Source organism: Callorhinus ursinus, unplaced genomic scaffold (assembly GCF_003265705.2).
Source record: "Callorhinus ursinus isolate GAN/ISIS: 27379988/994484 unplaced genomic scaffold, GSC_fseal_2.0 scaffold96, whole genome shotgun sequence".
NCBI classification, from domain to species: Eukaryota; Metazoa; Chordata; class Mammalia; order Carnivora; family Otariidae; genus Callorhinus; species Callorhinus ursinus.
The window spans coordinates 1,042,652-1,057,149 of record NW_027397158.1 but is presented as its reverse complement, the minus strand read 5'-3'; the positions used below and the strand labels follow the sequence as shown (position 1 = coordinate 1,057,149).

Genomic DNA, 14,498 nt, shown 5'->3' with positions numbered 1-14,498 from the left:
TCTGCAGTATGCATAGGCTGCACATTTTCCTAATCTTAAAATTCTGTTTCCTCTTTGTTTCACACTTCCATCTCTCAGGCACTTCTCTCTTGAGCCTTCCTGTCAGCAGTCAGAGGAGCCCAGCCGTACCTTCCCGACCTGGCTTAGAGATCTCTTCAGCCAAGCATCCAGTCCCGTTGTTGGAAAGTTCTGCCCTCCACAAAACACTTTAAGACATAAATATAATTCAGCCAAATTTTGTGCCACTTTACAAAAAGGATCACCTTATCTCCCGTTTCCTGTTTTTTTTTTAATTTTTTTTAAAGATTTTTATTTATTTGAGAGAGAGAGACAGAGCATGAGAGGGGGGAGGGTCAGAGGGAGAAGCAGACTCCCCACTCAGCAGGGAGCCCGATGTGGGACTCGATCCTAGGACCCTGGGATCATGACCTGAGCCGAAGGCAGACACTTAACCGACCGAGCCACCCAGGTGCCCCTTATCTCCTGTTTCCATTAACATATTCCTCACTTCCTTCTGAGACCGCACCAGAATAGCCTATACCATCCTCATATCTACCCAGTTCTGTTCACAAAGGCTTAAGAGCTTTTCTGAGAAGAAAGGCTTTCTCCGCTCTTTTCCTTCTGAGTCCTCACCAGACTCTCCCTTAGCCTCCCTGATTCTGGCTACACCTCAGAACTCCCCCAGCCTCTTCCTGGCACCCCGCTCTGAAGCTGCAGCAGTGGTCGCTGGAAGCGTTAAGAATGAGCAAATCTTGGGGCGCCTGGCTGGCTCAGTCAGTAGAGCATGCAGCTCTTAAACTCAGGGTCATAAGTTCAAGCCCCACATAGGACATGGAGCCTACTAAAAATTAAAAAAAAAAAAAGTAATAAGCAAATCTTCCCCATTAGGACACCTTAGAAAACTGTTGTCACACGGTGTTTCTCTTGATGATGATTTATTAAATATAAGCTGATAGTCGAGTGTCCATATCAAACTCAAAGAATGGAAATTTTAGTCCAAGAATAGAAACCATGGGAATGGCATAACCCAGACAGTTGTGTTGTTCCTTAAAGATCCAAAAGCTCAGGGGACCCTGGGTGGTACATTCGGTTAAGCATTGGACTCTTGGTATAGGCTCGGGCAGTGATCTCTGCGCTTGCTCAGCCAGGAGTCTGCTTAAGATTCCCTCTCCCTCTGCTCCTCCCCACTGCTCGCTCACGCTCTCTCTCAGATGAAAAATCTTAAAAAAAAAAAAAAAAAGATCCAAAAGCTCAGTCAGGCATTTGGAAGTAAGAGGAAGGGTTGTTGATGGAGAGCCCCACATTTAGGGCTCAGGCCTTGAGTGGGGGTGCTCTGACTGGGACCCGCTCCCCTTGGCCCAGCTGTGCCCTGTCTGAGCAGTGCCCTCCTGGAGGCTGGTCCGTGTAACACGGGTCATGGGCTCTTCCCTGGGAGCATGACTGGACTGTGAACTTGAGAAATTTGTTGTCACTCAGTTTCATTATTTTATCCTTAAAAAAGTATATTCTAATGGTTAAAATTGTATATTATAAAAGGTTTTTTTTATTAAAGTATTGCAGTGGGTTGAATGAGATACTGATATTATCTTTGGTGTTTCTTGCATTTAATATTTGTCTCTGTGTGTAATGTTTGCATGTGACTGTGTGAGTATTTAGGACGAAGTATAAGACTGAGTATCTAGTGAATACAAAGAAAACATTCTGCCCCTCAGGAAATGGATTATAGGATAAACGGAAGCGGACAATTTCTTTGGTCTCTGTGTACGGTATGCTGCATTTCTAGTGGGTAAATAAACTTCCAGTGAGCAGTCTACTCTGAAACAAAGCCCCCTGTGTTGGTTTGTTTTATTGTGTTTTGTTTTCCTAATCAATTTTGTATGTTTTGGCTTTTTGAGAAATGAAGTTGTTTTCAGTGCTGTGATCATGCTGTCCTTTATTATAGGGGCCAGACGCCTGCCGAGTCGGATTTCCAGGTGCTTGAAATTGCCCGGAAGTTGGAAATGTACGGCCTCAGATTTCACAGAGCTTCTGACAGGGAGGGCGCCAGGATTAACCTGGCTGTCTCCCACATGGGCGTCCTTGTGTTCCAGGTATAGGGAGGGTGGGGGTGTGCTCCGACTTGGGGGGCTTGATTTTACACGTGCTGGTAACTTTTTGTTGTCATGCATGAGGTCTTGGACTTGGAGGAGGGACCTTGCCTACCTTCTGGCCCCACCTCTCACTCCGGGGAGCGGAGCGGTTGATTCCTTGTCTCTGTCCTCACTGTCGTCGCAGAGCCCTCGGCCCCGCCCCCACCCTGGGCGCCTGGTCACATGCCACCTCTGATGTTGACCCTAAGGTCATCCCCAGAGAACCTTTAGGGAAACACTGGCTCCTCTCTGTGGAGCTGTCTCCCTGCCTCGGGTGTGGACCTGCGGCAGGTCTGGACGTGCTGCACTGTGAGGCGTCTGTGGTCCTCATTTCAGGACATAGAAATAGAACAGACCGAAACTATCAGAGGCTGTTGCGCATGATAACCATCAGTACGATCTTCGGGAATCTTTGTGTTGGTTGTGTGTGGAGAGGCCGACGGTTCCATAAAGGGTCCCTAAGTTCTGCCTGCAGTGAAGCGTGTGTGTGCTGGGGTTTGTGGTGTGGAGGCGTCTGAAAGCAGCTGCCAGAGCGCAGGCCCTCCGCGGCCTGGAGATGCCGGAAGGGCTCCCACGCCCTCTTACCCAGGCTCAGTGGCCCACTTGCTCCTGCAGTCCCCCCTCTGGGGAGCCCTCTGGTCTGGCCTTTGCAAAGCTGTGGGCCTCCAGGTGCACATAGACATCCTGCAAAGGCCTGCTCAGCACTGACTGCCGTGGGAGGGTGCGTCCTGGGAGTCCAGGGGCTGCATCAGCGGCTCCTTCCTCTGTGGGCTCTTCTTAACCTTTGGTCGCCTAAGACGGCTCAGCTGATCCAGGCCCCCATAGTCAAGCCACACTTGTTCTCTTTTTCTTTCCCTTTCTTTTTTTAACCTAGCCATCAAATTTTTCAATTTCCTGTTGGGGGAAAAAAATCTTATTTTGTAACCAGAATGTTAATTGTGTTCTATCGTATACTGACTGACAGGTGGAGACTGTGCCAGGCACACTGAGTTGATGGACCCCAGGGCCTCCCACACCTTCTCGCTCACATGATAGTTCTTGTGTCATGCAGAGATGAAAATCACACTTCCATCCCAATCGAGCAGCGGTAATTCTTCCAGAAAAGGATAAATTTGTAACTGGAAGAAGTTAAAAGCAGGGATTAGAGACTTCAAATTAAACACATTAGATGGTATTTTTATTCCCTCAAACCCCCAACAGAATGACAATGAAGGATTTTTTTTTTTTTTTTGAAGTTTAGTAAGAACAAAGACTAGGTAAGGAAACCACAGAAAGCGAGTGTCAGCGACGTTTTGGAAGTTGAGAAATGGGCAGATGAGTGGGAATAGTGCAGTGTAGGAAAGGCTGAAATCCCACAGCCTGCAGTAGGAACGGAGTGTGGGGGGTCAGGCTGCTGTCTGACGGCCCGGGGCAGGCTGGGGCTGGATGTCACTAGGGGAGGAGGAGGTACAGCTGCAGAGCTGCAGCCCCTCCCTGTGCTGGGAGAGGGCAGGGGTCTTCCTCTCCAGGGTATGGCTCAGATGGTAGAGATTTAAGGGAAAGCCTATAATCTCAGGTTGCCGCGGGCCCTCCCCATCTCTGCTCCCTTGGAATGGTGGCCAAGCTGACATCTTAGAGACAGGGGACTGAGATGTCCAGAAAGTCCACGTGGCCTTATGGGAGCCCTGCAGGTGTTCACACCGGGGCACCCCATAGTAATGGGTCTGGGTCCCTACCCCAGCTCACAAAGAGCCTCCAGCCAGCATTTTAGAGCCTTCTGTTTTAAAAACTTTTATTCGGAAATCGTTTCAAACTTACAGAAAAGCTGTAAGAATTAGAACAGCACATAGAGCCCCCATGTGCCCTAACCCCAGATTTCACCCGTTCCAGCATTTTACACATTTGCTTTGTGGTTTGCGCTTCCCCCTGGCATGCTTCCTTGCCCCCACTCCGTGTACACGCACAGCCACACGTGAACACACATGCACACACATGCACAAGTCTTCTGAAGCATTTGAGAATGGGTTACAGACTCCAGAACCCTTGACCACTGAAGGCATATATTTGTAAGAATAGAACACTGTCTTACCGTTATCAGTGAAGCAGCTGATACGCTGGTCATCTTCCAGTCTTATCAGCCAGGCAACTGATGTCCTCCTGGCTGTTATCCCTGCAGGACAGGGCCCAGGCTAGGACCAGACACGGTGTTTAGCCGTCGCATCTGCTGTGTCCTTGAAGCTAGAGCATTTCTTTTTTCTTCATCTTTAGGACATTGACAGTGTTGAAGAACACAGTCCTTTTTATTTTTAATAGGACGTTCTCCATTTGTGGTTTGTCTGTTCTTTTCCTGGGATTAGGTTCAGGAGACACATGCCCAGCTGGACCACTACCCAGGTGCTGTCACGTCCTTGACAGGGAGTCACGACTGAGACACCATCCGGCCTCACTGGTGGTGTGAATCTTGATTCCTGCCTTGTAGTTCTTAATTACTAGTCTTGCTTAATAGTCATTAGCTTTAGTTATTACTGGTTATTATAGTTACTAGTTTTTCAACCAGTAAGCAGTCTGTGGAGAGACACCTTTAAGACCATGTAGTTTACCTGTCCCTCTCCAGATCACCCCTAGATTTCGCACCCAGTGACCAGATGGTCACAGACTCTTACAGTCCTGGGACCTCACTTTTAAACTCAGATAACCAAGGATCACCAGAAATTTGAGGAAATCCTCTCTCTTCAAGGACAGATAACAAATTAGTGTTCAAAAGAAACAAAGCCTGTGCCCGGAATGGAATGGGGAAACAAACCCTATAGCCTCCTCAGAGAAGACGCTGTCTTCTGTCTGTCCCGTGGACAAGATAAAGAAAAATCACTTTACACTGTGTCATGCTCATGAGGAGTAGGAATCAGATGTGTAAAATTTTTGTCTTATAATTTTAAATTTTAGCCTTATTTATAATAGTAAAATACTGGTAATTGATCATCAGGAGGCTGGTTCATCCATATTATGGAATATCAGGCAACTGCACAAAGAATGGAGGCTTTCTGTGTCGTGATACGTGGGACATTGGTGCACTGTTGTGTGGATTCAGGTGTGTGTAGCTTGCTCCTGCTTGTGGGGAAAAGAGGGAAGATGACACACTTTTTACACCTTTCAAAATAAACAGGTGGCCTTGACAGCCAGTGGGAAGGGAGGGCAGCTACAGGCTTTGGGAGCAGGTGAGAAGGGGCTTTTCCCTACAGACTCATTCTGGTGAGGTTTTGAACCTTGTTGATACATCACTGCCTTACTTTTTCCGGAAAGCCTCACAGAAAGCCTGCATCTATGAGACACGAGCAATCTGCAGTCACAGGGACACACGGAGGACAGGAGTGTTTGCAGATCTAGAAATGTGGTAGCAAAAAGGACCATGCTGCAGAGTGAGGCCGTCTGGAACATGAAGTTGAGGAAATCTCCACAGAGCAGATAGAGGACTCACAATATAGGAGGGAAGTGACCATTCAGCGAACAGCGCAGGAAGCCCACCAGCACCAGGAGGCCCAGAGGCCACAGCCCAGAGCAGCAGAAGAAACCGTTACCGAAATCACGTGAGAAACGTGTCCAGAACTTAAGGCATGAGTGTCCATTTTGAAGTGCCTACACATTCCTAGTATAGCTGACGAGTAAAGATCACCGCAGGACACACCAGTGTGAAATGTCAGAATGGGAGAGAGGACCAGAGAGCTCCCAGGAGGAGAGGGAAGGAAATGGTATCTGGCTTGTCAGGGGCAACACTGGAAGCTATGAGAAATAGGACAGGCAGTGGCGCAGAACGTGAAAGAAAATCATTTCCCACCCAGGATCCTGTGCCCTGTTCAACATGACTTCTGTGCAGAGGGAAAAAAAGCATTTTCCAGATACACAGTTGTTCAAAGGTTTGACTGCTGAGCACCTTTTAAAGCACACGACCAGAGGAGAGAACAGACCAGTGGCAGACGGGCCACACTTTGGAGGCCAGGCCCAGGGAGCACCCATCAGCATGCGAGCAGCATGGAGGGAATTGTCTCCTGGATCAGGCCCCACTGAAGAGTGTTAAACTCTTGAGGGATGGGGCGCCCAGGTGGCTCAGTCGGTTGAGCGTCTGACTCTTGGTTCCTGCTCAGGTCCTGATCTCAGGGTTGTGAGATCGGGTGCCCATCAGGCTCCGCGCTCAGTGCAGAGTCTGCTTAGGGTTCTCTCTCTCCTCCCTCTGCCCCGCCTATTTGTGCTCTCTGACTCTCTAAAAAACAAATAATCTAAAAAAAAATTCTGCAGGGAGTGTTTGGGCTGAATTAGTGGTAAGAACATAAAATTAAGTAAATGGAAAGAGGCACTTAGTCTCTCAGGGAGAATTGAAAGTAAAGGAGCAAAATAGTTATGATTTACCATGGCTCAACCTGTGAGAAGTACTCACATGATCAATAATATAAAAACCAAATTTAAAATTCTGCCATTGCGGAGGGGGTATAGGAGGGCTCAGGAGGCCGGGTCTCCAGCAGGAGCCAGGGCTGCTGAAGGGAGTGCCATCCCAGCAAGAGGGCCCAGAATTGCTGGGTTTTGTCTCAAGCCTTCCTAGACATTTATAATTACGCCATGGATTATTGGATAAAAATTAAAATGAAAGCAGTAGCTCTGAGTGTTTACAGCCAGCTGCTCAATTTTAAAAGTTGAAAAGTCAAAGTCTGTCAAGGTGAGGCAGAGTTCATGAACACTCCAGTTGTGATCGGGTTTTGTTTCTTCTTTTGACTTGTGACAGTGGTTAAAACCCTGGAATATGACATTTTTTTAATTTTGGCTACAAGGAAGTGGAAAGGTGAGCAGGCTGGCAGCACCAGTGTGTGAGACCTCTCTCAGCTGGTCCGTGTCTGTCTGGGGGGAGACACACTGTCTCTGCCTTGCTCACAGCCCCTGCCCAGGCACATAAACCATGTCTGGAGTTAAAAATGGCGGGGGGGGGGGGCACGGGAGGGAGGCTTCTGTTTTCTTTTGTTGATGTTACGTATTTGGGTTATTTTTGTTTTGTTTGCTTGCTTTTTTTGAGAACATAGTTGAAAATTTGAGCAGAAATTAGAGTAATTAGTGGTTTGGGCAGTATTTGGAAATCTGGGATGCTTCAATTCTCATGGAGACCTGAACATTCCTATCAGGGCTTTCAGGATACCTCTTAACTTGGGGATTGTTTGCCGGGAGATGTAAATCACAGACGATAAACTTTACCACTTTCCAGTACACATTCATGTATTCTTAGTGTGTTTACAAAATCATGCAGCCATCACCCTGTGTAATCCAGAGTGATTTTAATCACCCACTTCCCGTCCTGCCACTGAGCCACGCCCTGCCTCAGGCTCTCCTCCTTCCGGGCTCCACGCCTAAACCGGGTCCACATGCCTGGCTCCTTCCCTTGTTTTCAGAACAGGTCCACGTGGTGGCGTGCATCAAGCCCCATCCCCTTTTAAGGTTGAAGGTTTTTGGAGTTTCTGAAGGGAAACTTCATTCCCTACCCTCCTGCCCCCATCTCAGGTTTGCAGAGAAAATGATCATGATGGTCAAGAGTAGAGGGGAGAATACCAGGAAGGTGTCTCAAAACATTGAATTTTTAGAGGCTCCTGGGTGTCTCAGTCGTTGAGCGTCTGCCTTCGGCTCAGGTCGTGATCCCAGGGTCCTGGGATCGAGCTCCGCATCGGGCTCCCTGCGGGAAGCCTGCTCTCCCTCTCCCACTCCCTCTGCTTGTGTTCCCTCTCTCGCTGTGTCTCTCTCTCTGTCAATTAAATAAATAAAATCTTTAAAAAAAAATTGAATTTTTATTCTGAAACAATTCAAAGCTTACAGAAAAGTTCAAGAACAGTACAAAGAGGGGCACCTGGGTGGCTCAGTCGGTTAAGTGTCTGCCTTCAGCTCAGGTCACGATCCCAGGGGCCTGGGGTCAAGCCCCACATCGGGCTCCCTGCTCAGCGGGAAGCCTGCTTCTCCCTCTCCCTCTGCCGCTCCCCCTGCTTGTGCTCTCTCTCTGTCAAATAAATAAAATCTTAAAAAAAAAAAAAAAAAAAACTGTACAAAGAACGTCTTCACCTGAGACCTCCATCCAGATTTCACCAGTTGCCCTCATCTTGTTTGTTGCAAGAGATCTAAGGTCAAGCGCCGTGCCCTGTCATCTGCTCTTTCCGGTTTGGAACATTCTTCCTTCTTTCCCTGATTCTCATGATGACAGGCCATTTTGTGGAATGACCATAATATGGGCTTGTTGAACACTTGATGATCAGACCCTAGGCTAAGCTTCTTGGGTAAGCCACAGAAGTGACGGTGTTCCCTGTACGGCTTCGAGGTGGCCCATGGTGCCGACTGTCATACTGCTGGCGGTGTCAGCACTGAGCACTTGGTCAGATGGTGCTGACAAGCTGCTGTACTGCAAAGGTACTTCTTGTCCTTGGTGATTAATAAGCCTTTTGTGGAGAGAGTTTGAGGCCACGTACACGTCTGTACTTCACCCTCTCACCTGGTTGGATTACTCTGAGGGCTGCCACATGGTGACTTTTTTAATGCCATTTGTTGTGCTCCTGGAAGGGTTTTCTCTGCATTTGCTTACTTCATACCACTGTGGACTCGTGGATTTGTATTACATTCGAATCACTGTTTGAATTCTAACAGTTCAGGTTATACTCTGACCCCTGATAAGCTGCTGTTGTCACTATTTATTTTGGTCTGTGAATTGTCCCACGTTGGCCCTTGGACATCCCTCCAAGCAGGCGCTTGTGTCTCCTGGGCACGTACCATCCCGTTGAGCACTCATTTACTTTCTTAGACAAAATATTCCAGGGTCAGTTTGTGCTTGGCCCACTTCACCCCGAAGACCGAAGAGCCCTGGGTCTTTCCAGTGGAGAGTCGGATCTAGAAGCCAAAACCCGTGTGCACTCAGCGTGCCCATTGCTGCTCCAAGAGCCAGGAGCTCGTGCTACCAGCTCCCACTCCAGGGCATCGCCCCACGGCCTGGCCCAGCATTCCCCACCCCCACAGCGGGAATCCCAGCTCTGCTCCCGCCCCCGCCTGGCCACCACTGTCACTCCTCCTGACCACCCTCTTACAGGAGTGGGCTTCAAGGAGTGTTCAGTATTGGCCTTGATAAAAAGTATTTTTTGGTAAGAAAACCTTATCAAAGAAATCAAGTTACTGTCCTAAAACAAGTACATTCCTATGTTTAGTGTTGACATTTTAATTCAGAGTCATTCCAGATACAATTATAGAATGTCAAGTGCATTGCTGTGCTATCTGGCAAGGTTGTAATTTAAACATTCTCTATTTCATGAAAAGCTGTGTGTGTGTGTCTGGATTACAAATGTGTCTGAGTGTCCATCTCTTGAATTTCAGGGCACCACCAAAATTAATACTTTCAACTGGTCCAGGGTCCGAAAACTCAGCTTCAAGAGGAAAAGGTTTCTCATCAAACTGCACGCAGAGGTCCATGTAAGTATGATTTCAAGCACTTTCTGAATTACAAGAGAATTTATTCTCCTAGAATATTAACTTGTTAATTATTTTATGAATCACTTTCACATCATGCACACAAGAATTTAAGGATGGGATTTGGAATTGAGGTGTGGAAGGGCTTTGGGTAATCTGCCCTGTAGGTCTTGCTCCTGAGCATGGGTCAGCATCCCTGAGGGGCTGCTTACACCACTCATTGCTGGGCCGGATTTCAGATTCAGCAGGTCTGGGGTGAAAGAGAGAAGCTCCCAGGGGCTGCTGAGAACAATTTGTTGATTACAGTGTCTTTGTTCTCTAGGTTAGGAGGCTGAGACACGAAGTATTTAACTGTGATCTGAAGCCCTACAACAGATTAGCGTTAGAGCTTCTGTCCAGAGTAAGGGACATTCCCAGTATGTATTCAGAAATTGACGTTTTGCTAACTCTAATTGGAGAAGCCTTGATTTTCAGAAAATAAATACTCCTTCCTTTTGAGATTGTCAGTCAATAAAATAATAATTACATGGGAATTTACTGTAATGGGTAAATGTGAGAAAAAGTACGTGTCTATACAGTCTGATAGGAAAAATCCAATACTTGAAGCGATTCAAAGGTGTCCGAGTTGGTACATTTCCAGTGCACAGAGGAGGTTAGGAACTGAGAGGAGATTAGCCGCACCGCTGCGGGAGGAGGCTGACAGGGCTGTCTCAGCGCAGACACACCATGAGTGGTAGGCGGAGAGGCTCTCCCTAAGCTTCTGAAAGGCACTCAGTCAGCCAGAGCTTTGGTCAAACAGCAGGCACACGTGCTGCATGCGTGTTTACTTTCTGTAGAAGCACAAAAAGGTGGCTTGTTTCTTGTTCAAATGTCTGTTGTAGGAATGAAAGGAAAGTCTAAGGAATACAAAAAACATACAGAAAATGCAGGTAAAGGGCTGCTTTTTTCTCTGAGTACCAGAACTGTTTCCAGGGCGGTTCTGACAAGCTTGGGAACCAGGGGGTCACTGCTCCGGCACACTGAGGCTCAGAGCCAATACAACACCTGCCCATGGCAGAGTTGCAGCTTGTATCCCTCAGCGCTTAGATTTCAAAGACTGCATAATAGGAGTCCGGGTAGATGGTCTTTCTGGAAGGTAATTCGGTAGTATGTCACAAGGCTCACAAATGTGCATTGTTGGGGCACCTGGCTGGCTCTGTCAGTGGAGCGTGCAACACTTGATCCTAGGGTCATGAGTTCCAGCCCGATGATAAGTGTAGAGATTACTTAAAATAAATACCATTTTTTTCATGTGCATTATTTTAAGCTCACTAACATTTCTAAGAATTTGTCCTGAGGAATAACTCTGAGAGAGAATGCAGTAGTTGCTTGAAGATGACATATGTGAGCCTTTAAAATCATGTGTCCTGGACATCCAGAACATCCCCAGAACCCCACAGGAAAATGATTGAGCAAGGGCATATAAATAGTTGCCTGACAGGGAAGATGCCCTGGTTTGCCTTGTGGGATGTGTCACAAGGGTACACTTGTAAACGTTAGCAGTTGTGTAATCGTGGGTGACTGCATTCTTCTGATAATTTCTACAGTGAATATGTATATACCGCTTTTCTTCTCTTAAATGTAAATGGCACCAGAAGTCTTTATAGATAAGTTTCAGAAAAAAATATTTTCCTGATTTTTAACATTGGAATAAATAGCGTGTTATCTGAGTGCTTCCTAAATGTTCTTCTTGAATTAGTTACTTTTGAACCTTCTTGTTTTGTTTCTAGGGACCTTACCAGGATACGCTGGAGTTCTTGTTGGGCAGTAGAGATGAATGCAAGAACTTCTGGAAGATCTGTGTGGAGTATCACACCTTCTTTAGACTCTTTGATCAACCTAAGGCCAAAGCTAAAGCCGTCTTCTTCAGCAGGGGCTCGTCCTTCAGATACAGGTGGGGCAGCACCATGCACCTGGCGGGCTCGGGCAGCTTCGTAGGACTGAGACTGTCAAGAAACAAGTGCTGTCAGATGTGTCAGAGAATTACATGCAGCATGCAGCTGGGCAAGCTGGCAAAAGCATATCAAGTAAAACAATGGGAAAAATAGCTTTGATAGAAACTGTAGAAAATCAGGGAGGCTTCCTACGAAGCATAGCTTTAAAACGTATGTGTGAACTTAGGGGATTGGCAAGTGTTACTTTGACTCTTTGGAAGATTAATGCTGTGAATTGCTGCTGGCTCTTTTCTTTAAAGCCTGAACCTTTATTCACAGTGGAAGAACTCAGAAACAGCTGGTGGATTATGTCAGAGACAGTGGGGTGAAGAGAGTTCCGTACGAAAGGTAAGCACCATGGTCTTCATGCTGTGAAGTCTGCGCTTTTAAAATCAGTATTTCCCATATTTTAACCTTTATTTAAACAGACATACATACATAAACGTGTATTTTGACACTTGAGTCAAATTATCTTTTAAAGGTAAATGGGTGAACATCTTGATGCAGGTGATGTGCACAGCCTCGGGTCCTACTGTTGGGGCTCTACTCTGTGTAGTTCATCTCACATAGAAGGTTTTCATGTAGCATGGTAACTTTTGAATATGAAAATTCATCTCGTTTTTGTGTGTGTGTGTGTGTGGAATTTTTCTTCTTCTTCTTCTACAACATCTATTTTTTGTTCTTGCTTTCTGTCACCTGCCTGTTTGTAGCTAGACGCCTGTGGCATGTTATCAGCCTTGAGCCCTATTCTTTCCCAGGGCACGGCTGCCCTCGGCACAGGTACCAGGCATGGTGGGCGTGGTGGCTCACACCTTGTTCTCTGTTTGCAGAAGACACAGCAAGACTCGGATGTCTATTCGTGCTCTGACTGCAGACTTGCCAAGGCAGGTTAGTCCTTCTGGTTGAAACACACATAATATTAATCACCTGCACTCCTTTGGAGGAACTCTGGCATTGCTATAACAGGAGTCTTAGAGTCAGTCCTGCTGTTTTTGTGGAGATTCCAATCCTGGGGCTGTTTGCAGAAGAGGAGTCCTAAGTAAAGAGAAAGCTTCGTGCATTGAGACGTCCGTTATGGTGTTTTTGTAACACTCGAAATCCAGAACACCAGCAGCTATGCTGGGCGACTCACTAGCACAGTACTGGGTGTGCCCATTTGATGAGGAGTGCTCGAGAACCACTAACGGTCTCATTTTAGGAGAACAGTTTGTGGCTAGGGACACTCGAGAATGGGTTAGCAAGTGAAACTAGCAGGTTGCAAAGCAGCCTGTGTAATAAGGTCTCATTCTGAGCTGAAGTGACAAACAGATGCCCAGAGAGGACAAGCTAGAGGCATAAACCTCAGTGTCACTCCTCTCTGAGTGGCAGGGCTCCAGGCGATTTTATTTTCTCTTTGTACTTTTAGTTTTCTGCAGTGGGCTCACACTGCTTTTTGTTTCCAGAAAAACAACTGAATGAATATTACCTTTATAAAAGTTTGAAACAATGTAAAATGCCAGCTTAGGGAATAGTTTACTTCATTAAGCTATACGCATAGAGTGAGATTTTTTGCTAATATGTTAAGGGTAAAAAACATATTTATATGGAAACAAATTTATATCTGTGTTTGGCATGATTACAACCATGAAAGCAAGGGCACACACGCGGGCGCACGCAACTACTTCACAGAAAAACACTTGGCCCCAGCTCCCAGAATGTGAAGGCAGCAGAAAGAGCTGGCGTGGCAGGCATGGGTGGTCCTCTGCTTCCATCTGCCCCACTAGAAGCTTCCTGTTTTCAGGTTTGCATATCAGCTTCCACACGCAAGCTCACCTTCACGGAGAATCCCACTCTCACCGTATGATGTCATAACTGCCCCCTCAGGCGGCTGTGTAGTTTCATATTGATGATTTTTTATTTCTGTACAATGTTAGTTTTTGTTGACAGTTGATCATTCATATCGTTACAATATTTCCAGAAGCTACACTTGCACCTCACTTATCAAAACTCATGTGTCCCAAACTTTTTAAATTAGGTCTTTTATTTATTTTTTTTAAAGATTTATTTATTTATTTATTTGGCAGAGAGATAGAGAGCACAAGTACGCAGAGAGGCAGGCACAGGGAGAGGGAGAAGCAGGCTCCCCGCCGAGCAGGGAGCCCGATGCAGGGCTCCATCCCAGGACCTTGGGATCATGACCTGAGCCGAAGGCAGACGCTTAACCAACTGAGCCACCCAGGTGCCCTGTTAAATTAGGTCTTTTTATTTTTTTATTTATTTTTTTTAAGATTTTATTTATTTATTTGAGAGAAAGAGAATGAGAGAGAGCACATGAGGGGGGGGGGAGGGTCAGAGGGAGAAGCAGACTCCCCGCCGAGCAGGGAGCCCAATGCGGGACTCGATCCGGGGACTCCAGGATCATGACCTGAGCCGAAGGCAGCCGCTTAACCAACTGAGCCACCCACGCGCCCAGGTCTTTTAAATAAAAACATTCTTTAGCTCTTCTAGGTATGTTTCCTATTTAGAAATTTTTTGCTAAATCAATTGAAATTTAAAAGAATTTATTTTTGTGTGTGTTTTTTTTTTTTTTAACAAAGTTCAACATTTTGAATAGTCTAAAGGAGTATGCATGGGGGCACCTGGTTGGCTCAGTCGGGAGAGCCGGGCACCTCTTGACCTGGAGGTCGTGAGTTTAAGTCCTGCACTGGGAAGATGCCCAGTGACTGAGCCACCCAGGCGCCCCTGATACTGTCTTTTATAAAACCACAAGAGAATGTTGAATATGGTTGAATGATGAGGAAAAGGTGATGTGATGAGCATCTGAGGGCATTAACCTGTTGCTTGAGAGCTGCTGTTTTGTTTCTGGTCGGTCACCACTTCTACCTCACCATTTGCCCATATGCTGCACGCACACGTTACTCAGGACCGTTGGGTGATATTTTGGTCTAAACACCCTCTTGATAATGTT

At 46.6% G+C, this 14,498-nt stretch overlaps 1 protein-coding gene across 5 annotated transcripts in view; it reads left to right on the top strand.

Annotated features, from left to right (window-relative positions):
- FARP2 (FERM, ARH/RhoGEF and pleckstrin domain protein 2) overlaps positions 1 to 14,498 on the top strand; it is a 108,086-nt gene that overhangs the window by 58,104 nt on the left and 35,484 nt on the right. For 4 of the 5 annotated variants that reach the window (XM_025888386.2, XM_025888369.2, XM_025888378.2 and 1 more), the window contains exons 8-12: positions 1,943 to 2,090; positions 9,486 to 9,581; positions 11,348 to 11,511; positions 11,831 to 11,899; positions 12,382 to 12,439. In XM_025888386.2, coding sequence (XP_025744171.1) covers positions 1,943 to 2,090; positions 9,486 to 9,581; positions 11,348 to 11,511; positions 11,831 to 11,899; positions 12,382 to 12,439 — 535 coding nt within the window. The remainder of the gene's footprint in view (positions 1 to 1,942; positions 2,091 to 9,485; positions 9,582 to 11,347; positions 11,512 to 11,830; positions 11,900 to 12,381; positions 12,440 to 14,498) is intronic. The other variant, XM_025888359.2, reaches the window with a different exon arrangement.